Genomic DNA, 26,117 nt, shown 5'->3' on the forward strand with positions numbered 1-26,117 from the left:
AGGAAGAAGAAAGCAGCGAGCATGGCCACTGTTATTTACAATCACCTCTTCATAGTCTTTGGATCTGGGGCCAACGAAAGCCTCGCTGTGTAGCTCAGGCTGGCCTGAAACTCTAGATCTGCCTACATCAGCCTCCCAGGTGCTGGGATTACGGCCATGGGCCACCATACCTGGCTCTAGCACCAGCTTTTGCCTTCAGCATCTGTTCACATTTACTTTCTTTTGAGGAATGCTTGGCAGTACTGGAAAAAATGCAGTTACCCATGTTGATCACAATCCAGTGTCCACAAACACTCAGCTCCTGGACTCCACAGAAGGCATCCACCCAGACGTCCCGGTTTCTCATGAGAGATGCACATATGAGAACCCTTGCCTGTCTCAGTCTTAGGAGCATCCTCCTCAGAACCATGCCACGCACGTACCACATACCTGAGAAAGTTAACACTACTCTGCTTGAAGATGCTGTTATTCGCGATGTGGTCGTCACAAACATGCCTTTTGGTTCCACACTACTAACCCTTGCTGCGGGGGTGTGGGGAAGGGCAGACGCTCCTGCTCCTGCTTGACAATGTTTAGTGCAAAAATGAGTTGCGAAAATGCTCACAGAGCATTTTAGTGCCCATGGAAACTCGTGACCCACTGGGAATAGTATTTTGCCCTGTGGTACTGCTTCTGAAGGAATGCCTGTAACTAGCCCAGAAATACTGATGTTTGAGGTCTAGTTTGGTGAGAAACACTTGCCTATGCCTGTTCAATCTTCACCACAAAGAAAACTTCTGGGCGATCTTAATTAGACTGATGATAGCAGATTAGAAAAGTAAGATGACTGGTTTTTGGGTTTTTTTGTTTTGTTTTGTTTTGTTTTGGGGTGGGTGGGTTTTGTTGTTGTTGTTGTTTGTTTGTTTGTTTGTTTGTTTTTTAAGGAGGCTCTCCAACTACATTTAATGCTCTAGTCTAAAGAAAATTAGAAATAGGCAATCTAGGCCCTTGAGTGGCTCAGGGTCACATGTTGTTTTTAAATTATAAGGTGATTGGACAAACACCACAGCTACTACTCCAACTGCAGTTCCCCCCACCCCACCCCACCCCACCCCCGTAGACAGAAGTGGATAATCCTACTTACGTCAAATGGAGCTGAACTTGACCCAGCGTTCTGATGACACGGTTCCCTGAAGCAATCACTAAAAGGAAGCAGAAGGCCCATGGCAATGATCCTGGAGCAAAATTTTTCCGCTTCTTCAGGAGGCCCGTTCTCCTGCTGGCTGAACAGCTTCTCCAACAGAGTTCGCCCTGCATGTGAGACACAGTCATTAGAGGCGCATTGGCACATCACCTGGCTCAGAACCCTCCAGAGAGAGGACGGTAAACATCGCTAGTGAGCAACAGTCTCCAAGGCTACTTGTGTGAAGAAAGGAGCCCAGTGAAGGAAACTGCAGTAAGGGGCCAGTCGCCACATAGGAAAGGGCTGCCCGGGTGTGCTCTCCCAGACTCCCAAAGACATCTTACCTCAAAGGAGAATGGTCTCCCTTACAGATTATGCATTCTCCATCTGAAAGGAACCTCCAGCCCTTTGGGATTTAATTAAGCAATTCTTTCTTTTTGTTCACAGTCCCGAGGATTTTTTTTTTTGAAGAAGCAGTGAGTGCCCCAAACTGCCACTATTTGGGCCTAGAAATGTCACAGACTAACTAACCCAGCACTAGGGAAAGGCAGAGAGTGAGGCACAGACAAAGAGAGAGTGAGGCCCATAGAAAAGACAAGAAAGGTGGCCAGAAAATAAAAGTCAATCCTGAAAAGGAACAAGACAGCAGACATAGAAGCAGCTATGTGTGGGGTCTGGAAATACGGCTCAGCGGTTAAGAGAAGTTGCTGTTTTTACAGGGGAGCCTGGTTCCATTCCCAGAATTCACTTGGTGGCCCTCATCCATCCACGGCTCCAATTCCAGAGGGTCCTCTTCTGGCCTCTGCAGACACTGCACACATGTGATATACAAACATGCGTGCAGGTAAAACACCCATACAAATAAAATAAAACAAGTCTAAAGAATTTTTAAAAACAAGAAGTATCTCTAAGCAAAGTCTGAATGTAAATACTTTATTATTTCTCCCGAGAAGTACCATTAAGATGCTTGTTGAAGTTTTCCCAAGGATTGGAGTGTCAACTCTTCTCCATCCTTTTATAAGGGAGGTACCAGTGGCATCAAGACAAGGCTTAGAGAATAAATGTCCGTGGAATGCTTAGAAATAAACTGAATACCTAGATTATATCCCCTCCCTACAAGACTCAGGGAACATCAAAAGAGAAGGGCAGCGAGACTGTAAGAGTCAGAGGTCTGGAGGTCAGGGCGCGTGATGTCACAGCCTGCTATGCTCACATCAGTCAGACTCCTGTACAACATCAGGACAGTTAATATTCACTGTGGATAGCATAGGGGCACAAACCCCCTCCCATAGCCCAGAAGCTGCCATCACTTGGCGGCTGCTAAGAGGGGCAAGCTCAGTTTTCTTTAGAAATGTAGTCCCTGGTAGATAGACCATTCAAAATATATTGTGTGCATGTATGAAATTCTGAAGGAAAACTAAAACATTGTCATTACTAGAAGATTGACAATTGAGGGAATAGAACCAAGAGGGGAGAAAGATTGGGAATCCAAATGAGCGTATGTTACATATAACCAAACAGCGTGAACAGGAAAAAGCTCTACCATTTGCAGATGATAGAGAGCGTGGGTTCTGTGCAAATGAGCTCTAAAGAATGGATAATTTCATGGTCCGGGGACTTTGAAGCCAGGATCTCTCCAGCTCTCTTATCCACTCTCATTCTCCTGAGTACCTTCCATAATAAACCACATCTATTTCTATGTGTCCCTGGCCCCGTACTTTTTTTCCAAAAAACATTCAGGAAAATCTCCATGAGTGTCTCTGGATGCTGACCAATGCCTATAATATAATAAGACATGAACAACAAGCCCTAGGAGACAGGGTCTTCGTAGTCCATGTCTCAACCTCTCTTGTGCCTTAGAACCATCTAGGAAGAAGAAAGTGATGGGCACCCTGGCCACTGCTACTCCACTGGTCACTGTTTCTGATTCTAAAAACAGACATGAGAGTCAAGGGACCAGTCTCTAATCTATTTTTAGTGACCACCTAGAGTAGTGTCTGATGACCTGGCTGAATTTCTGTCCCACACAGATCAGATGTATTACTGAGGACAGGCTGCAGGTCAACCAGAAGTTCCTATTCAGGTGGACTAGAAGCTGGTGGGACTGAAGATCACAGCCTCAGTGGCAGTTGATGTCAAACTTCCAAACTCTCATCTGGGTGCTAAATGCCACACCCTCTAGTGCCGTGACAGCTGACAACTGCTATGCAGTGAATGACTAGAAATATTATAAAAGGATGGAAAAGAGTTGACATTCCAATTCTTGGGAAAACTTGAACAAGACCCTTAAAAGACCCTTTATTTGTCTATGCCTCTTTCTCACTTCTTTCACAACTTAACTAAAACCTCTTCCTCCCAAGGGTTGAGAATCTAATTTGCAACTTTATCCCCCTTTTGGTGTTTGTTTTTGTTTTGTTTTGGTTTGATTTGGTTTGGTTGTTTGTTTTTGTTTTTTCAAGACAGGGTTTCTCTGTATAGCTAGCCATGGCTGTCCTAAACTCACTTTTTAGACCAGGCTGTTCTCAAACTCACATAGATCTGCCTGTGCCTCTGCTTCCCAGAGTGCTGGGATTACAGACATGGTGTGACACAGCACCCAATGGGTATTTGGTCTTGTTATAGGTTCCACAGTTCTGAGAAATAAAAAAGACACAGTCTCAGGTCAAAATCTGATACAAACTACTAATACTCCACCCCTCAGAAACTGAGAAATTCATGTAACATTTTTCAATATCCACAAACTAAAGCAGGAGAAACAGAAAATTCTTCAGAGTCCCTTCCGGTCACAACTATCCTCAGGTCTTGAGTCCTATTCTCTGTCCCTCTCATGAATTCATCTTTCAACTTTAAATCAAAATCAAGGACCCTGAAAAACCTTCTGTGAGCCCCTTCCACACCATTGTAGATCCCTCTATAACTCTTTTATGTAACTGACCGTTTTACTTAAATGGTTGTGAAATCTTTTTTTTTTTTTAATACCTATTCCTTCAGTTAAGTAATATGCTTCCTTAGAGCAACACAGCCTGAAAACTTGATAACTTTTAGGGAAGAAAAGATAAATATTTGGAGAATGCCTAGAAAATTACAATGCTGTTCAATAATGCATATTCATTCATATTCTAGCCAGAATATAAAAAGGAATTGCACACACACACACACACACACACACACACACATACACACACACATACACACACACACATACACACACACACATACACATACACACACACACACACACACAGAGAAAGAGAGAGAGAGAGAGAGAGAGAGAGAGAGAGAGAGAGAGAGAGAGAGAGAGAGAAAGAAACACATTTCCTTCCTTTTGCCCTTCTGCTCTACCATAAGCCTTTAAGACAATACCTCTCTATTTCTTGCCATTCTATATTTGAAATAGAGGCCTTAATAGTAAAGACATTAACTGCTAAACAGTCTTTCTTTAGACCCCATGGCACCTGGTGACCTGTGCAGCCCTCACTTCTTTCTAAAGTTCTGTGATTAAACAGTGCATATTGCAACATCGACCAGCACAGAGCATATACATTAATTAGGAGATTAGTACATCTGAAGAGAAAGTGCAATGTGGGAGCTGAACAAACGTGGAGGCCCTTTGTAGCCATTTGACAAAGACACACAGGGGCCCACTGAGAAAGACCACCCAACCCCACCAGTTCCTGGACATTGCTCCCAACACATTTTTCAGTGAAATGAAAGATTCCCCCTCTACAGAACTGAGGTTTATCTGTTCCCAACTAAAATGATCACCTAGGAAACTGCACCTCAAATCTCGAGTGGTTAATTCCCACAGCGTACCCACTGTGCACAGAGGACGAAGTGGTTGAAAACAGCTCTTACACGGCTACAGTTCCTTTGTCTGACTCAGACACTGGGTAGCAACAATGACAATAGGAAATCAGGGAACAGGGCTTAGTTTGTGAGGGAACAGAGCAGAGTAAATGAGTACGAGCACAAAAGTCACCACTCGTCAAAGTGAGTTCAGAGAGGTTATCAACCCGTGTGGCCATGGGTTGAGAACCACGTCCAGAGAATTTCTCTGCCTGTACTAACAATGGTATTTGGGCTGCCCCTTGAGGACTTCCCTGCCCTGAAGTCCTCTCACAAGGAGGCGTCTTGTTGAAATTACTACATATTTAAGGGACAAGAAAGCCGGTGGGCAATGCTGTCCTCGGGCCCCACAAACACTTTCAAATGATCTAACGCCCTTGAAAAGCATAAGCTCCTTTGAAAGCTCATGCCACTGGGTCACCTGATGCTCAACTTCCTCTGTACTGTTCCTTAACCTCGTAACATTCCCTCTTCGGACTCACCATTCAACAAGCACTTACACCTTTTAACTCCCACATTCCAGAGAAAGTCCAGGCTGGGGATGTAGCTCACACGTAGATGGCTAACCAACTATGTATAAGAATCTAGGATTGATCCCACAACCGATAGATAGATAGATAGATAGATAGATAGATAGATAGATAGATAGATAAATAGATGTCCCCCAAATATTCCCTGAACCTACAACACTTATTTCCAATTAGTGTTGTCTTTTTGTTTTTTTTAAGGTGGGGAACTTCCTTCACATAAAAAGTAGCTGGAGGTAGAGAGATGTCATTGTTTTTATTCCTTTATTCCTGGCTCAGCACATTCTAATTTGACTTCCGTCCATGCTGAGAAACAGACACTGGTAAACAATGTAGAACCTTTGAGCCAGACTTCTTGTTATGTCAAGCAAGCACCTATAGAAAACAGATTAACTGAAAGAATTACTGGGTTTTGTCCCTGCCACAGTCCACAGTCCATGGGTGATTCCAGTAGGATGGATAAGAAGACCATAGCAGATGAACCGTAAGGTGAGGCAACTCACCTGACAGTGGGCAGAAAGCAGGGAGGAAAGGTCTAGAGACAAGACATCCCCAACAGGCTGTCTCCAGCAGGACCTCACATACTAAGGTTTCCATCATCATTCCAAATAGCACATCACCTCGCTCCAAAACATGATCGTATATTGTACAACTCACACTCAAACTGTAATGCAACCAATGACATTGTTCCTTCCACTTGCCCCTTAAGACACTTGCCTCTCATCTTCTTGAATGTCCCTTTTAAAATCTACTTTTCTGGCCACTTTCACTTAATTTCCTTTTTCTGGACTCCCTACCAACATGCTTATATGTCCTGTCAAATGCTAAGGTCTCAACTCTTTCCTAGTCTTTCTTACAATTTCATGAGTGTGAGTATAGACATACACCTTTTTCTGAAATTGTGTCGCCTTGGAGACTGCCACACTAATCACATATGCATAAGCATCACTATAACTAGGCAGAAGGAAAAGAGAGCTGTTGAAAACCCTGAGGAGGGGAGACTGAGGAAGACAACAAGGACTCACAGAACCACCATGTCACCCTTACTGGGTTTCTTGCTCTGCTGTTCCTGAGCCTAAAACAGCCTGAAATGCAGAATGTCATCCATATTATGGACAGGAAACATTTAAGGCTCAATTTAGCAACCATCCGAGTCTGAGAGTGACGCATCACCATGTCACAGGGTTAGTAAGAAGATTAGACCAGACGATGTAGCCATGAAGCCTCCCATAAAAGTGTGTGCATCAGTGGCACCTGAGGACAGCGCAAATCTAAAGTGTCCAACAACAAAACACACTCATTTGCATTTGTTTTAATGGGTATTTTAATTTTTATTATAGTTATTCATATATATATATACATATGTATACACACACACACACACACACACACACACACACACACACACATATATGAGAAAGAGACAGAGCATCTGGGGTGTGTGTGTGTGTGTGTGTGTGTGTGTGTGTGTGTGTGTGTATGTGTGTGTGTGTGTGTACATTGCCACAGTGTATGTGGACAGTCAATTCTCATCACCTAGGTCCTAGAAATCAAACTCAGTCTGGTTTGGTGGCAGACACCTTTACCCACAAAGCCATTTTCTGGGCCCAATTTGCATTTTCCTGAGACAGTTTCTCCCTGTGAAGCCTTCACTAGCCTGGAACTTAGCATGTAGATTAAGCTGGTATCAGCCTCTTAAGAGCTGGAATTACAAGCAGATGTCACCATGCATGGCAAGTTTTAGTTGTTTTTAAGGTGTGCTTATTCGCATGATTGAAGGTTATATAACCATCAAATAGCATTCTATTGCAGAAATGAAAATAATTGAAATCAGTACACTTAAATCACACTGAATACATTAAGGGGATTGAGAAAAATAAAATTATCATTTTTAGACAGTGGCAGAATCACATCCACAATGATATCAGAGAATTAAATAACAAAAATACTGAAGCATTTATCTTGTCTTTTCCTGTATAAAATTTTATTTTGATATGAAAAAATGTACCTAATGAATAAAGAAAAGCACTCAGAAAAGAAAAACATCAACCCAAAGGTGCAAAAGAAGTGAAAGAATTAGAAAAATGTCTTTCTGTGGTGCCTGGTTGGATAATGCTCACTTAGTGCATATCAAAGACACAGAAAACCCATTAGAGAAAAAAGTCAATTGAGATATTTGAAAATAGAGGCAAGCTGTCATCTCCACACCCAGACACCATTCATGTCTGCGATAGAAATGAAAAAGCTACTATACACGACAGCCTACTGATGTTGGAGATTGCGAATCACAAATTCCTCCAATCATGAACACATGCTGACCCCAAACCCTTAGAAACAAAAAGTAACTGTTCATGCATCAGATCATACATAAGGATGCACTGTACTGTGCATTTTAGGCAACACAGAGTCCTGAACACTGATTAGTTTAGGTAATAGACCCCAGGTAATCAAGTTATTTACATCCAAATAATTCCATTATAGACTATAGCTGTCCTTCAGTACCCATGGATGACTAGTGCCAGAGCCCCTGCCATGGACCGTAGACATCAAAGTCCAAGGATGCTCAGTGTTCTCTGTTTACATATAATACCCACACAGCCTCTTAAATACTCAAAATTATCTCTATATTAATTGTAATCCCCAATACAGTATGAATAACCAGTGTGATAACTTATTATCTAGAGAATAAGGAGAGTTTACATGTGTGCATTACATCCACAGTTTGTTTTAATATCTGAAGGCCACAGTTAGTTGTTTTGAAGATTATTGATCCCTGGATTACAGAAGGATGAGGTGTAGCTTAGAATTTTTTTTTGAGATGTATTGTGACGTATCTGATGCTAAAACTACAATCGAGGTGTTTATTTTATATTCTTCTTTAAAAGGCAGTAATAGAGTTAGGAAAGCAGGCTAAAACTACTATGCCATTGATAATATAGGTAAATTAAGCTAAGAAAGAGGCTCCTAAGATTTCATTATACTTCTCCCGAGTTGGAGGGCAAATTTGAATAGGAAAACTGAAGCAATATTATCTCAAGTTTGAGGCCAGCCAGGTCCATACAGTGAGCTCCAGGCCAGCCTGGATTATATGGGAAGATATGTCACAGAAGGCCAAGAGAAGTCACTCAGTGGTACAGAGCTACTTAAAATTTCTCAAGACGCAGGTTGAATTCCAAGTACCACATAAAATGTTTTTCGATGATATAAGAGATATGCCTCCACTATTTTCAAAATAGCCAGATTAAACAAAGGGTAGACCCCTTGTTTTTCAAGAGAGAACTCAGCTTATTAAAGAGTAAAGTCATTGTGGTGAGAAATGGAGAGCTTTTGTATTTTCCAGCTAGTTTCAGCTGGAATATATTGGCTCTCTTTTTCTGTCTAGACAAAATAATCTGTCAAGTCAAGGCATGTGTGTAGAGACACAAACTTCTGTGTCTCTTCCAGAAGCTGAGGATTGAGTATACCATGAGGACACACTTGCCAACCTGCTTAATTCCTTAGAGAGCAAGGCATGATGGTACACACCTACAGTCTCAGTACTTAGGAGGCTGAAACTGAAGATTGTAAAGTCAAGGCCAATTTTGGATGTGTAGTGAATCTAGGCCAGCCTGGACTACATAATAAATAAAAGTGGAGAATAGACTGGCCTGATGCAGTCTTACTTCAAGCCTACTTCTTAGCTATACAAATTGGCTGACTGAGCCTAGAAGCCAGCAGTACTCCTCGGGGTTCACTTGTGTGCTCCACCCCCAAACACAGGGACATCCATTTCAAAGGATTTGTGGTTCCTGTATTTTCCCCTTACTAGATGAAAACATGTCAATCATACTAACAAAAGTAGTCATCCTGTACATTTCAATGTGCTCAGCTATTCACATTTTTATCCTAATTCGTATCAACTGAGCTGTATTCTGTGTTTGGATAGAGGACGAAAAATAAACGAACTGACCAAAGCCACAGCTATTGAATGGACAATATACACAGCATCACTGTGGGCAATGGCCTGTCAAGGAGAGCTGGTGTAGGTGCTGCCTCTCCCACTGGCAACTGCTAAGCCGGAATAGCATCTTGTGGAAGACATAGTGACACACGCTTGTCATTCCAGTAGTAAGGAGGCTGACGCAGTAGGCTTGTGATTTCACAGCTAGCCTAGGATGCCTGGTGAGTTCGGAGCAAGGCTGCACTACATAGCAAGACACTGTCTTTAAAAAGAAAATAAAACTAAAACTAAGACAAACACAAAACAGCCCAAGTGACCTGCTTGTTAGAATTCCTAACTTCTGGTTATTTTATTATTTTTTTTAAAAGCTTAAATTGTTTATTTTATTATATTTATTATACTCATGTTGAGAACAATTCATCTGATGATAGCCTGCGGACTCACTATCCATTACTGTTCCCCAGTCTCTCTCTCTCTCTCTCTCTCTCTCTCTCTCTCTCTCTCTCTCTCTCTCTCTCTCTCCTTTCTCCTCTCTCTTCTCTCTTCCCTCTCCACAAACAGCTTTACTCTGCAACTAACACAGCTTTGTGCAGACAGAATTAGCTCCACATTCAAGCACTAGCTGCAAATGTTCCTCTTACCCTGGTAAACAAAGCCCAGAGAGCTAGATAAACACAGGAACAGCTGCAAGGGTAGAAGTATACACAGGGCCATGCATCATCACACTGAAAGGAGTAATCCTGGGTTTGGAAGAGTCAAAAGCCTCAGCTCAGCTCTTGAGCATGACACCAGCAACAGTATAAAATGTAAAGAAAACACACACACACACACACACACACACACACACACACACACACATACATACACACACACACACACACACACACATACACGCATGCAGTCAATCAACCCCTGAGTACTTGTTAGTACAGGCAGGCACCACAAACTTAGAAAATCTTTATGGATAAACCTATGTGGGATAGAGGTCATTTGACATATGTCAGTATTTAATGAAACAGGCAGAAAAAAAGTTTTTGTTTTGTTTTGTTTTGTTTTTGTTTTTAATTTTGGCATTGGGAGCTAACCCTGGGCTTTAGACAAACTAAACACAGAGCATGATAAACAAGGTACTTAGCCACTGTGCCACATCCCTAGTCCTTGTAGAGCTGGCATTATAATCAGTTTCAAAGAGCTAGCTAAGCAATGAGAAGGTTCCAGAATCTGCCAGCATCATAAGACTGGGCAGTGGCATTGCCAAAGCTGGGTGTCAACTTTGTTACCCTCATTCTTATTCCAGGGACCTTCTGCTTCTGAGTCAGCCAACAGCTCTGGGGAAAGCTTCTGACAAAAGTCTGCAGTAAGAATTCAAAGAAGCCAACCATGTGGTCTGCACCCTACAGGGGCTCACAACCTAGTTCAAGTGACCCGAACCCAAAGAGGAATTTTAAAGCAGTCTGTTTAAAACCAGTTTTGTTTTTAAGGCTATTTTATTAAATACCTTTAGTGGAACTGAGGAGGGGGAGAAGTTGAAAACCAGAAGCAGCCAAATACGTAGGAATCTACTGTACCCTAAGGACTATGAAGACCCCAGGACAGTCAGGAAGAAAGCATTCTGTCTGCCCTAACCTGTAAGAAGACACTGAGCTCACACAAGAGCCACAGTCTTATAGACAAGATGCAGGGCACTGGCTCTTAACTGGAGCACAGAGGGCAGAAAGTCTCTGGCTCTGTGCCCTCCCCAGGGCTTGACAGGAGGGGTTTCTTGTTTATTTGGCTTCCAGTAGCTTTGGTGACATAGCTAACTCTTGCCTCTTTCCTGTCCCTTGTTAAACTAGTTTACAGCCTAAGGAGTACTTGAACTCATGGCCTCGGCCTTCTGTGTGCTCAGATTGCCACCACGCCAGGTTAGCCTTCACTTAATCTGTTTTATTTTTATTGCTGTTCTTTTGACAGAACACATGACAATAAAGCAATGGTTCTCAACCTTTGGGTCATGACACCTTTTTTGGGTCACTTATCGGATATCCTGAATAGCAGATATTTGCATTATGGTTCACAACAGTAGTAACATTACAGTCATAAAGTAGCAGGGATGACCTGTGGGTTCTGACTGTGATTAGGGGTCACCACAACATGAAATACTGTCACAGCCTGAGAAAAATTGAGAGCCATTGCAATAGAGGAACCCCCTCTTTACAAAGGCAGAAAGGTGGCCTAGGTTCAAGTAGGGATGGGGTGAGTGCGACAGCTTCCGGGGAAGGAGGCAGATTAGAGGAGCAATGGCGTAACAGCTACTAGGACCAACTGCTTAGAGGCACAAATCAAATAGAGGCTGGAGGACAGCTCAGCGGTTAAGAGCATTTCCTAGTCTCTGGAGGAACTGGGTTCAAACATCAGCATCCACACCAGATGGCTCACAAGTGCCTGTAACTCCAGCTCTGGGGAGTCCAACACCTATGTCTGGCCCTGGTGTGCACTTGCATACACGTCCATATTTGCATCCTAATAAACAAAAAATAATAAAAGTAGCTTTTTTGTGAAAAGAACTTCCACAAATATATGGAGATGGAACAGTGCACTTCATTTCAGATGGGTCCTTCCTCTGTGGCCAGCAATTAGCTAAACAGCCCCAAATAGCCTTGGACTCAGTGGGATCCTTCTGCTTCATCCTTCCAAATGATGTGATCACATACGTGTGCTACCACATCTGGCAGAGTAAGCCACTCCTCTCTGTAACTCTTTTCTCCCTTTTATCTTTATTTGCTTTGTGTATGCGTGTTTGCGGAGGCACACGCGCCAAGGAGCATGTGTGGAGGTCAGAGGACAGCTTGTGGCAGCTCATTCCCTGCTTCTATCATGTAGATCGATCTCGGGGACCAAATTCAGTTCATCAGTGTTGGCAGGAAGTGACCTTCCCCACTGAGCCACCTCACAGGCCCAGAATAATAGACTCTTCAGTGATTGGCGGGTCATAAAAAAAAAAGTTAAGGTAGAAACTATAAAATTCTTAGAATCAAACGAAAGAACAAGAACATCGGAAGCACAACAAAAGCGATTCTCAGGAGCAAGTTCGGAACTATGAGTACTTTCACTAATTAACTAATTAATTAATAATAATAATAACAACAACATTGTTGTTATTATCCAAAGTAAATAAATTAATATGCATCTCAAAATCTTAGAAAAAGAAAAAGAAAAATCAGATACTAGTAGACAAAAACAAAGACTAAAGATTAGACAAAAACAAAGACTAAAGATTATCACATAAATTAATGAAATTAGAATAATACAAAGAACGGATGAAACCAACAGCTGGGCCTTTGAAAACATAGCAAGATCCACAAACCCTTAACCAAACTAAGCAAGAGGGAGAAAACCAAAATTGGTAAAGAATCCCAAAGATAAAGGCAAAGGCTTGGATCAGAGAGATTCTTCCAGAGTATAAATCTAAGTGAAAAATCTTTAGATTCAAATATAGTCCATAAGACAGAAGGGAAAGGAATCTACCAAAATCCTCTCAGGAACCAGGAGGGACTCAGTACTCAACCAGGTAAAGTTTGCTATTATGTGTGACAATAAAAAGAAATAAAGAAAAACTAGAAAACAACTTTCTTGATGAACATGTGAACATGCCTAATTCTTAACAAAATATTTGCAAACCAAATTCAACAGCACATTTCCAATATCTTAATCCACCAATAGGTTGGCTTCATGCAAGGGGATTCAACATGGTAAAAAAAAGTAATAAAACCACACAAATGGACTGAGGGACAAAAGTCATGTGGCCATCTCAGTAAATGCAGAAGGCCTTCTGATAAAGTTCAGCATCCATTCCTGAAAAGAAAGCTCCGAAGAAACAAAAACTGGAAGGAATATACCTCTGCATCTACATCCAGCATTAGACTAAACAGAAAAAAATAAATAAAAAATAGCTGGGCTGTGGCAGCTCACGCCTTTAATCCTAGCACTTGGGAGGCAGAGGCAGGCGGATCTCTATGAGTTTGAGGCCAGCCTGGTCTACAAAGCAAGTCTAGGACAGTCAAGGCTACACAGAGAAACCCTGTCTCGAAAAACCAAAATAAATAAATAAATAAAAATAAAAGCTAGTTCTCTAACATGTAGAACCACTAAGTGTGCCCAGGCTGTCTCCATTTCAGTAATGTAGTACTTGATGTGCTAGGCAGAACAATAAGGAGAAAAAAAGAAATGGTGTGATACAAATACAAATGGTAGAAGGCCGGGCGTGGTGGTGCACGCCTTTAATCCCAGCACTCGGGAGGCAGAGGCAGGTGGATTGCTGTGAGTTTGGAGCCAGCCTGGTCTACAAAGTGAGTCCAAGACAGCCAAGGCTACACAGTGAAACCTTGTCTCAAACAAACAAACAAACAACAAAAATAAAAATAAAAACCACAAATTATCCCTATTTGAAGATGGCCTGAGCGTGTACTGTCGAGACTCCAACAAAAACACTCTTAGGTCTGTTAAACACTTCAGCGATGAAACAGACTACAAAGTTAAACAGAAAGGCCAGGCACTGTTCTGTATAACAAACTTCCTGAGTAAGGAGGAATTAGGAAGGGAAAAATTTCATATTAGATATGGAAAATAAAACACCTAAGAATAAACATTACAATGAAAGCTACAAAATCTTGAAGAACACAGTAAAAATTTCTTTTTATTTTTTAATAAGTAGACTTTTTGTGCTCAGGGATTCGCAAAATTAACATGTTGAAAATCTCTCTCTCTCTCTCTCTCTCTCTCTCTCTCTCTCTCTCTCTCTCTGTCTCTGTCTCACACACACACACACAAACAAACAAACAAACAAAAACAAAAACACCAGAATTTTAAAAATCAGAACTTCAATCACCTGCTCAAACTTACATGGAAGAACTCGTAGAACCACATATGGGCAGATGGTCAACACTGAAAAAAACAGGTACTCCTCTAGGATCAGTAATCAGACATTTTGCAAACTCACATTTCAACAAGACATATGGTGCTAGCTTTGAAAAAAAAAAGAAAAGAAAAACCATAAAAGCAAAGAATAGAAACATATATATATAGATTACAAAGATATACGATGATATAAAAAGCAGTGTCAAAGATCAAGTAACAGACTGTTTATCAAGTGATTTTGGAAAACCTGGCTTTCCATGTGGAGAAAAGAGGCAGTGAGCCCACACGTCACACACCTGACGCACTCAGAAGGACTCTAGATCAAAGAAGTAAAAGGGCAAGATGATAAAATTAGTAGGATGAGATGTTTTTCTAGCCCGGAGGAAGAGAGATTTTTCTTACATGAGAAGAAAATAGCACAAAGCATAGATTAAACACAGAAACTTAAAAGAAAAATAGAGAAGATATATTTTCCAACCAAACCTGCTTCTGTATCTCAAGGTTAATAATCACAAAAACTAAATCTATGCTGGGTCTTCTAAATAGCAAGGAGTTTTCATGGGATGTGGCTCAGCTTAAAAACACTTGCAGGGACCGAGCAAAGTTTCTGTGATCTTGTTAGGAAATATTTACAAAGCCACAGTGTTTGACCAGGGCCACAAAACAAGCAGCAGATTCTGTTGTGATTTAAGTCCTAGGCTCATACATAGCCACAGTCACCTGCTTCTCAACAAAATGTCTAAAAGCTTGGCTGGAAAATAGACAGCCTCTTTACCAAGTGGAGATGGGAAAACTGGATATCCCATGTGGAAGAATGGAGCCAGCCCCCATTCTGTCCCGCAGGATGGTCAATGCAACTAGACTCAAGACCTTAGACATTAAGGTGGGAACAGGAGACGTTGAGTCATAAAAAGTACCTGCTACACAAGCCTGAAGACCTATGATGGCACCTTCAGATCTTAGGTCTCAAGCACAGCTCAGTGGCACACTTCTAATCGCAGCACTGGAGAGGTGGGGCACAATGATGAGAGAAATACTGCCAGCTACTCACCTGACAAGAGACTAATATCCAAAGTAAATAAACAACTCAAAACAGTGTCAGAAACAACCAAAGCACACATCTGCATAAAAGTAAACCATCAGGCTACTTCTCTACGTCACTTCTATACCCCCCACTAACAAACTGTAAACTGCTTTTTACCCTGGGTGCTACTCTGTGACTCCTTCCCTTGCTCCGCTCAAGGCCTGTTAAATTTAATTTGTCTCAGGTTTTTCTTTTTAACAATATGATACAGAACATATTATATGCATAACATATATATGCACACACATATATGATTTTAAACTTTATTCTTGGGGTAAAAGGAGATGAGTGAGATGTTTCTAGCTGATGTAAAAGTGTATTCTATCTTACTATTTAACCCAGAGATTAATGTGTGCGGAACAGATCCTAATATTGAGCTACGCTTCTAGCCCCCAAGTGTGTATATTAAATAGTTTGGTCCATTGCCTTCTGGAAAAGCCAGACTTCACTTTTTTACTTTTAATTTTACTCAGTAGGAGAATGTGAGAAGTCAATGATGGTGATTAAAACCTGGAAAGGTGGATACAAGGTGATGTAAAATAGAAAACGTTTAAGGAGGTGTTTTTGATGGAAAGATTAATTAGTTATAGAGTACGAGAAAGATCAATAAATGAAGGAATGAAGCCCATTGGGATAGCAGGGCCTTGGTGAAGAGACCCAACAGAGAGCGTTCAGGAGATGAAGACAAAAACAAGTGTGGTTTTAGCCTCTGTAACTCTGTGGGACTCACGGTGTGTAAGTGAGAGGCGACTGGTGCCCAGAAGAGAAGCAGCATCTGATGACTCAGATCTGGGAGTCTACCCTCCACTAAAGCTGACAAAGCAGCCCCAGAGGATACTGACAAAAGGAAGTTGAGGGCAGACCTCAGTAGTGCTTCTTGAAGCTAAATCTAAACCCATACTCCTACCCTTTGTTATCACAAGGCAAGGAACAGTGAAAATGACCATAATCAAATGAAGCATATTAGAGAAATCATCCAAGGCAGAAACTAATGGTCCCTAGGATAACATCTTCGCTTCTGTCACATTTTCAGCCCAGCCATTTCTGTCTCTAAGTCATGACAGTTCTTACTGTACCATCCATGCCTCCCCGCAGGATACCAAGGCTAAGATAGTCAACAAACTTCTGTATCTTTTTCTCCTAAAAATATGTCCAATTCAACATCTAAAAATAAACAGCCAGGATGCTTTCAGCACCAGCTAGCACCTTCACAGCCATTTAACCGAAGTGGCACTGCACAGACACAGGAAAGTATAATTGCCTCAGAGAACATCTTGGTAGCTGTAAAATGCAATCCCTCCCACAGAGAGCTCGTGTCACTCACGGTCTCCAGCCGGGCATGTGTTGGTCCATAGGACACAGAAGAACTATGTTTATGGATCGAGTATAAACAATTACCTTTTTTAAGCCGGGCGTGGTGGCGTACGCCTTTAATCCCAGCACTCGGGAGGCAGAGGCAGGTGGATCACTGTGAGTTCGAGGCCAGCCTGGTCTACAAAGTGAGTCCAGGACAGCCAAGGCTACACAGAGAGACCATGTCTTGAAAAAGCAAAAACAAACAAACAAACAATTACCTTTTTTGTTTTTCCATTTATTACTTGTTTAGAGAGAAAACTTATATCTTACCAATGAAATAACTTACTACTTATAAAAACCCTTCAGCTGAGCTTACATGGGATCCTTTAATAGCCCATCGTTTTATAATGGCCTTATACCACACTTCAGTAGTTTAAGCTTTTTTAAAAACTAGGAATTTTTGTCCTTTTTGTGTTTTATCTCTATAGAACTTCAATGTCAGAGGCATGCATGGTGGCGCATGCCTTAATCCCAGCACTCAGACAGAGGCAGGTGGATCTCTGTGAGTATGAGACTACCTAGTCTACATAATCAGTTCCAGGCCAGCCAAGGCTACATAGTAAGACCCTGTCTGAGGGTGGGGTGGGGTTTAATGTCAATACCAACTTATAAATAAATAGACTAGAACAGATCTGTGAGATGGTTGAACAAGCACTTCTTACAGGAAAGAGAAACTAAAACAGCAGAAAGCAATATACCAAGTATACTGAAGTAAAGACTTAATACATCCCTCTTACTGGGCACTTCTGAGGACGAGGAAAGATGCGAATCCTATGATCCACTCAGTAGGAGATAAGTGACAGTGCTGGTGGTGGATCTAAGTGGTTTTGCTCATCTAGCCTGGGCCCACATTAGAAAGTTTTGGTCAGACATTACACTACATTTCTTTTCCATTCATATTTCACAAACAATACCATCCACTACATACGATTATTAAACTCAACACACAAAAACACAGAGATCTATATTCATGCTAGATAATGGCAGCCCAGCGCTTTCAAATCTCAAGGTTCTGGAGAGACATCTCAGCAGTTAAGAGCACTTGCTGTCCTTGCACAGGACCAGAGTTCAGTTTCCAGTGCCCACTTGGGGCAGCTCACACTGCCTATTTATAACTCCAGCTCCAAGACCTCCGACGCATCTTTCTGGCATCCTTGAGCACACATACACAGATACACATAAATATAAAGACAAAAGGCAGTCAACACTCTCTAAATCAAAAGACCAGGCCTCTCACTGCAGATGCTCCCAAGGTAACAGTATCCCACATAAATGGATCCTCTGGCATGAGGATTCTCTTCAGCTCTAACACTGGGAAAACAAAACCAACAGCAGCAGCAAACTGTGTCTATGCAATGCATGGCTTCAAAGGCCTCAGATGGACCCATTGTAAAGAATCATAGGGCTAGCAACTGGAGTAAGCGCCTTCCTATCAAGATGGCCTCCACTATTTTTTTCTTTCCTTGTGTCCTGGGCGACTAGGGTGTCCTTGCAGTCAAACCCAAGTCCTCATACATGCTAGACAAGCACTCTTCCATCAGCTGCATCCTTCGCCCTGCCTTTGCTTCGGTTAACTGAGAAACTAGAATATTAGGAAGAAATGAGAAGGAAAGAGAAAGAAAAGAATGGTGAGAAGAAGGGAAGGAGGGAGGGAGGGGAAGAGAGAAAAGACAGAGGAAAGAAAGAATAAAAATGCAAAGGGAAACAGGATGAAAAGACTTTTTGCCACAGACCTGTAGTGGACTGCTGATAAACATTTGTTTTCTTTCTGGTTTCCTAAAGCAGTTATTTAAATGATGCAAAGAACCCTTCTCCCTGAGGTATTAACAACAGAGTCAACTGGACATTGTGAACATTTTCGGCATATACTACCACACAATAAAGGCAAGATTTTCTCAAACCGTGAATGCCGTTCTTTCTGAATACGCAAGGTCTACAAGCCCATCACAGCTCTAGCTTAACCAGTAATGAATTCCAGGGATTCCATAGTGTGCTGGAAGCTGATGGGACCACCGGGGAATAGCAGACGTTTTCCTGCTCAGGCAAGGCTTCCAAGCTCATCTTTGTAAAGGAGAAGTCATCATTGATTATTCTCTTTCTCATCAATGGTGGCACAAGTGTTGAATGGGTAATAACTGTCTATCATGGTTGGGATCCTCTTATAGCACCCAACAAATGTTATTTGATCTTATTTTAATAACTGCTTTGAATATCCTAATTGATTAGAAATTATATTGACATTGTTTATATTTTAATATGTTTTAGCCTTGTAAGGACTGGAGATATGCCTCAGCAGTTAAGAACACTTGTTGCTCTTGCTGAGGACTAGAATTCATTCCTCAGAACCCACATTTGGCAGCTCAAAACTGCCTGTAACCCCAGCTCCAGGGAACCCAACATCCTTTTTGGACCTCAAGGATACCTGCTTACACATTCACATACATACACGTAGACACACACCTATGCATAAATAAGAATTAAACTAAAAAATATTATAACATTTTACATTTTGCAAAATTACACTAAGTACTAAGTGACAGAAAAAAAATTATTTCTCCCTAATGACCCCTAAAGCTGAATTCCATTACTACTCCTAATACAAAAGTACGAATGGAGGGAAATACAATTTTACCTTCTACCTTTACCTTGTGGATGGTGTACACATGGCTGTGTGTGAGAGTGCCTTTGATTTGGTTAACTCAGAAACTAGAATATTAGGAAGAAATGAGAAGGAAGGAGGAGGAAGGAAAGAACGGTGGGAGGGAAGAAGGGAGGGGAAAAGGGGAGAAGTGTGTGAGCACACATGTGTTTTGTGTGTGTGTGTGTGCATGCATGCACACACGCACATGTGGAAGCCAATCAACACTGGTGTCATTCAGCAAGCACTAACCACTTATGTTTTTGGACCAGGGTCCTTTTTTGGTGTAAAGTTGGCCAATTAGGCTAGATTGCCTGACCTAAGGTTCTCTACGCCTGTGCCTTTTCAGAACTAGAATTTCAAATGTGTCACCACACCTGGCTTTTTAAGTGTGAGTTAATGGATAAAGCTCCGGTTCTCCTGCTTATATATCAGGTACTTTACCACCTGAGCTATTTCCGTAGCCCCAGAACTTCTCCAGTCATCCTTCATTAAGGATGTATTTAAGAAAATAAAATGTATTTATGGGCTAGAGAGATGGATCAGCGGTTAAGAGAGCTCTCTGCTCTTCCAGAGGTCCTAAGTTCAATTCCCGGCAACCACGTGGTGACTCACAACCTTCTATAACATTATCTGATGCCCTCTTCTGGCTTGCAGGTGTACAGTGCAAATAGAACACTCATCTACATAAAATAAATAAATAAATCTTTAAAATTTTAAACAAAAGAAATTTTTTAAATTATATTTTTTAAAAATAATGTATTTAATGATAGAAGTATAGCTTGGGGGTAGAGCTCAGATAGAGTGTCTGCTTTAGTATATGTGAGGCCCTGGCTTTGACTCTCAGCACCCTTACACCCTGTGTGTGTGTGTGTGTATGTATGTATGTATGTATGTATGTATTTATGTGTATGTTAAGAACATATGTATAGAGCTTGCAAGATGGCTCAGTAGGTACAAGTGCTTCCTGCCAAGCCTAAGGCTCTAGGTTTGATTCAAGAAAAGCACGTGGGGGGAGAGAAAACTGACTCAGCAAGTTGTCCTCTGACCTTAACATGGAGTGAATACTTGTACACATGCATACACACGTTAAAAGTATTATATATACATATACATATACATGATTATACACACATATGGAAACTTGGATTTCTGTACTATGGTTAGCATTTGAAACCTAACCTCTGTGATCACGCACAGATGGTGTGTGCTCTCAGAAGATCTGCCAATCTTCATGTTATGTTTATTTCAGTGAGTATAATTAATTTCAATTGACCAAAAAGGCCAATAATTCTTAACCTTAGATTAAACAGGCTGTAGTTGACAGGAGGAAGCCTAAATACCCAACATCCACATAATGACCCCCAGAAAAACATTGTGGACAAGTATTTCTCAAAGAACTCACATACTTGGTGTTTATAAGGTTGGCATCCTGCAAGACATGCAATAAACATGAGTGGACAGACAGAAGGGAAAAGAAGGGGATGGAAGCATGCATGGCATCTGGTAAACAAGGCAAGGAAGATGATGAAAAGAAATCCTACATCCAAAAGCAACATGATGCTGCTGTGAGCACATGCACATGGCAATATGGAGGCAGCCAGGGCTAGCAGAGGGGACAGAGAAGACGTGGCATTCACTCGGGCCCGTTTCAGAGGCTTCTGGAGCAAACTGTGCATCTAAGAAGGTGCCACTGCAGCACAAAGGCCCAGGCTCTGAAAGATGAAACTCATGTTCATAGAACAGCAAATACATTGGTTGGTCTGTCTCAATCACTATCATATGAGGGAAGCATGGAAGGAGAAGGCTGAAAAATCAGGTGATTGATGGCAGATGTTATACAGAACAGAAACACTGACGTAATGCGCTCTCTCTCTCTCTCTCTCTCTCTCTCTCTCTCTCTCTCTCTCTCTCTCTCTCTCTCTCTCTCCCTCTCTCCCTCTTTCTCCCCTCTTCACCCTCCCGGAAGCCTTCCCACTCCCCATGCTGTTGTTGTTGGTCGCTGCCTTGGTGTGTTTCATAGACACTGTCTGACAAGTAACCCATGTCAGCCTGGAACAACTGGCTTTGAACGTGAACTTGTGGCAATCTTCCTGCTTCAGCTTCCTGACCACAGGTCTAAGTTACCATGCGGGGCTCCCACACCTCCTTTTGTAAGCAGTGTTCTCCCATTTCTCAGGCCCAAGCGCTCACCGCCCTTATCTGGTCCCTAGAAACCTGATGATGAAAATGTTTATAATCATAGGGAGGGAGAGAGAGAGAGAGAGAGAGAGAGAGAGAGAGAGAGAGAGAGAGAGAGAGAGAGGGAAGGAGGGAGAGAGAGCATGGTACACACACACAAAGAAAACTATTTTTAAGAAATATTTTCATTAAGCATCTGAACAATATATATCCTGCCAAGATTTTATAGTAATTTCAGAATTATTTGGTTCCGTTTTCAGACCTTTGGCTCTGTCCACTTTGAACAATGAAATGTATTAAGAAAATAAGTCAGTTAAGGAAATCAATCAACACCAATTAAACACCTGCTGTTTGCCAAGCACATTGGTGGGGGCTGTGTTCATTTGCCTGATTTAATTGTCGATTCTGAGGCTTACTGCCTCTGTCTGCTAACCTAGCCCAAGTCTTGGAAGCTTCTAGCCTCTGTACAATCTAATCTAGGTCTAGAATGTTTTCAGCCTCTAAGATTTACTGATGAATAAGTTCACCCTTCCTAGTTCTTTCTGAGCTCTGGCTGGCTGGTTCAACTCAGCTGTTCTGGCTCAAACTCCTCTCCATTCTGACTGATTCAACCTGGCTTCTCCCTCAGCCTCTAACTGAATTGCTCTGCCTGGCCTCAATCTAAATCTAGCAATCTGTTCTAATCTTCGGGCTCCTTCTCACTCTCTGGCTTGTTCTGTCACTACCTATATCTTGCTTGTTTTTTCTAAAACTCTCCCAATAAAATTGCCTCTGAATTCCACAAACTGAACTGCCATGAACTCAGCTCTACCGCACTGCCTCTCAACTCACTGACTCAACCGAACTGCCTGAACCGAACTGACTAGAACTCAGAGATCTGCATGCCTTTGTCTCATGAGTGCTGCAAGTAAGGACGTATAGCACTCACCATGCCCGAACCTAAGCTCTTCTTTAGCTGAAATTTGTTCTATACCAGGCTGACCTTGAACTCAGACATCTGCTCACTTCTACCTCCTAGGATTAAAGGCGTGTCTGTATTCTAGCCAGATCGCACAGCCCTAGAACATCTTTGGATATGATCTCTTGGCAGAGCAGGCATGTTCTGAATTTAAATTCCTCTACAGAGTTGTATTACATTATACCATTGAATCTGAACATTCTTAGTTGTGACATGTGATATGAATGTTTCTCCAATGAGGAACAATGACGTGAGAGTCACGTAGCTAAACGAGAAAGCTAGGAAGCAAACAGAGTAACAGTGTTTAGAAAAACCATCATGAAACACAGTTTCGGCAACTTTTTAATAGAACCGGAAGGGAACTCACTCGAGGTACCTGCTCTATTTCAAATGTGCACGGCTGAGAAGCAAGTGCTTGAATGCACTTAAAACAAGGCTGCCAATCCTCAGGTCCTAACACAGTAACTCAGTGCCTCCCTGAAAACACTGGGGTATTTAACTTTGAACTAACCCACAGTTCCAAAGGATATCTTAGGCAAACTAAAATGACTTAAGAACAATGTTCTTGGTCACAGACTTCTTTCTATTGTTTGGAACCCGATAGCAAACAATATCAAGGTACCCCTGTTTCCTCATTCAGATACGTGGCATATTTGTCTTTCTTTATTTGGGATTGGGGAGGGTGGTTGTTTTGCTTCTGTTTTTGTATTGACAGGCTAGCACTGAACTCAGAGAGATCTGCCCTCTTTGCTTTCCAAGTGCTGGGATTAAAGAAGTGTGCTATCATGCCCAGCCCAACGACACAATTTTCAAAAACATCTTCATGTGTTTCACATATTAACTGGACATCTGTACTCTGTCAGGAGCTAATGCTACCAGAGTATTCAGTCTATGAAATTTCCAGTCTGTTGCTTTTAAAAAGCTGTACATTGAAGCCAAGGGTAGAGTCATGTCTATATTCGTAGCACCTGGGGGACAGGAGGGCCAGGAGGATTTCAAGGCTAGCCTCCCTTACTAGTGCATTCAAGGCTAGGTTCATAAGATACTGTTTCAAAAAAATATATATTTTCAAGCTGAGCATGGTGGTACACACTTTTAATCCCAGCACTTGGGAGGCAGAGGCAGGGGGATTGCTGTGAGTTTGAGGCCAGCCTGGTCTACAAAGATAAGTCCAGGACATCCAAGGCTACAGAGAGAAACCCTGTCTCAAAAAGAAGCAACAACAAAATTATTTTCTTAAGTGCCCTGTGAGGAAATACACACTCTTAGGCTGGCCCCTTCTTTCTACTAAATACAACTAATAAAGTAACCTTTAGAAAATGAGAGTCACAGACTTCAAGCTCTAGATGCAAGCCCTTTGTCAATGAGTGTCTCAGCAGCTCCAGGGTTCACTTGGTTTCACTCTCTACACATTACCAACTGCTTTGGATGTTTAAGGTCATGCTGTGGGGGGGGGGGAGGGCGGGAGTGCTAGCTCAATGCTCTTAGTCAGGTTCTTTGATATATCTGAGTTGTGGTTGCTCATAGAGAACGTGACAAGAAGAAGCTGTGCTGCAGGCTGTGGTACATAAGATCACATACACTATGTAAACACTACTCCAGAGCCTGCAACAAATCTAGGTAACATCATGATTGTAGGCAACTAATCTAGATAACATCATGATTGTAGGCTTTTACATGCTAATACCAAATTAATGAGAAAAATCAAATGATAAGGAATTTGGGAGAGCAGGGAAGCAAATAAAGATAGCACTAAGAATAAAAGAAGTGATATCCAAAAAGGAGTCAAGAGATTACACAGGTAGAAAGGGCCTATACAGAACACTATATAGTAGACCAGGGGCTGGAGAGGTGGCTCAGAGGTTAAGAACACTGACTGCTCTTCCAGAGGTCCTGAGTTCAATTCACAGCAACCACATGGTGGCTCAAAACCATCTATAATGTGATCTGGTGCCCTCTTCTGGTGTTCAGGTGTATGTGCAGGTAGAGAACTGTATACATAATAAATAAATATCTAGAAGAAGAAGGAGAAGGAGGAGAAGGAGAAGGAGAAGGAGAAGGAGAAGGAGAAGGAGAAGGAGAAGGAGAAGAAGAAGAAGAAGAAGAAGAAGAAGAAGAAGAAGAAGAAGAAGAAGAAGAAGAAGAAGAAGAAGAAGACCAGAGCCTTGATCCCACACATGTAAACCACTCCCGAGGCTGACACCAGTGCTTTCACAGGACAGTGATGTGCCTGAAGATGACAGAAAGCCTTTAAGATAGATGAAACTTCCACTCTACATGTTTAAGAGGGAGACAGATCAAGTGCATAATTGACTGGAAAGATTCCTATCAAAAGTGATTTAGCATCACAAATTCAATATATTAGATATCCAACTTTAATTAACTGCACACTATTACCAGGCTAGGAATCTCATTCAGTTATAAAGCAATTGCTGAGCATACAAGAGGCCCTGAGTTTGACACCAAGGCCACTTTTCAAAACGGAACCTCTAAAATCTTCCCATTTAATAACTGAAAAAAAAAACCCTATTTCAAATAAATTAGCTATGAAATTTTGAAATGGAATACCTTATGATACCATTAATTTCTTTACAATGAAAAGGAGACCACCTCACTCTAAGCGTTTCATGTCCAGTGGAGACAAAAACCTGGGCCTGGAAATCTATTTTCAATTGAATGATTTTCCCTTATGTTTACAATGCAGTAAAAAGAGAACTGCTTGGTCCTCTCTCCAGAGCTGTAAGCATAAACAGTGTTGAGGAAAGCAAAGATATGCAATGCACCCCTGAGCTCAAAGTCCTCTTCAAATTAACTGATTTAAATAATTCCACGATTAAAACCAAGAATCCAGTTCCTTAAGGATAATACGGGAGCTCCCTGAGCCCTGCAGAGTTTCCAAGATGCCTATAAAACCCCAGCAGACTGTAAAACTGCAAATTGCCAAGAAGAGGAAGGAGACCTGAAGTGAAGAGAGGAAGGTCGCCGTGGGTTAGCTGGAGGAGAAGAACACGGCCTGTGGCATGGATGGAGAAGCCAGCCCAGATGAAGAGCATGAGCAAATGTTTGGGATTATGGATGGGAGGTAGCTTGGTAGAAGTTTTCGGAAGCAGATGGCATGGGATTGAGGCAGGGATCCCATACCTGAGGCCCTAGTATGGAAAGTAGGTTAGAGGATTGATATCTGCCCTGCCCCAGGTTAACTAAGGCTATCTTAAAATATAACAAGTGTCTGTGTCTTAATTGCTTGCTAGCCAGATAATAGACCATCCCCCAACAGCAAATAGTGTCAGGTGACAAGGAAGGGGCCAATCTGGAGATCCGCTGACACCACCCCAGTCTCCATGACAGTTGCCTCAAGAAAAACCTAGTTTCTTCTCACTTAACACTCATCCATCCTTTAATCCCAAGGAAGGTCAGATACTCAACCACTATTGACAGAAGCCAGAAAAATCTAGTCAGTGGAAGCATGGGATCCAGCAATGACCTTTCAGAGCCCCCCCCTGCTCCCTGCGTTATCATCTAGTGGCAG

At 41.9% G+C, this 26,117-nt stretch overlaps 1 protein-coding gene across 1 annotated transcript in view; it reads right to left on the reverse strand.

The window, feature by feature from the left end:
* The window catches only part of FMN2 (formin 2), a 300,168-nt gene that overhangs the window by 269,550 nt on the left and 4,501 nt on the right, over positions 1-26,117 (reverse strand). The window contains exon 2 of the mRNA XM_084792663.1: positions 1,124-1,290. Within this exon, the coding sequence (XP_084648789.1) occupies positions 1,124-1,290 (167 nt within the window). The remainder of the gene's footprint in view (positions 1-1,123; positions 1,291-26,117) is intronic.

This window comes from Acomys minous, assembly GCF_964271855.1.
Source record: "Acomys minous genome assembly, chromosome: 1".
Lineage (NCBI taxonomy): Eukaryota > Metazoa > Chordata > Mammalia > Rodentia > Muridae > Acomys > Acomys minous.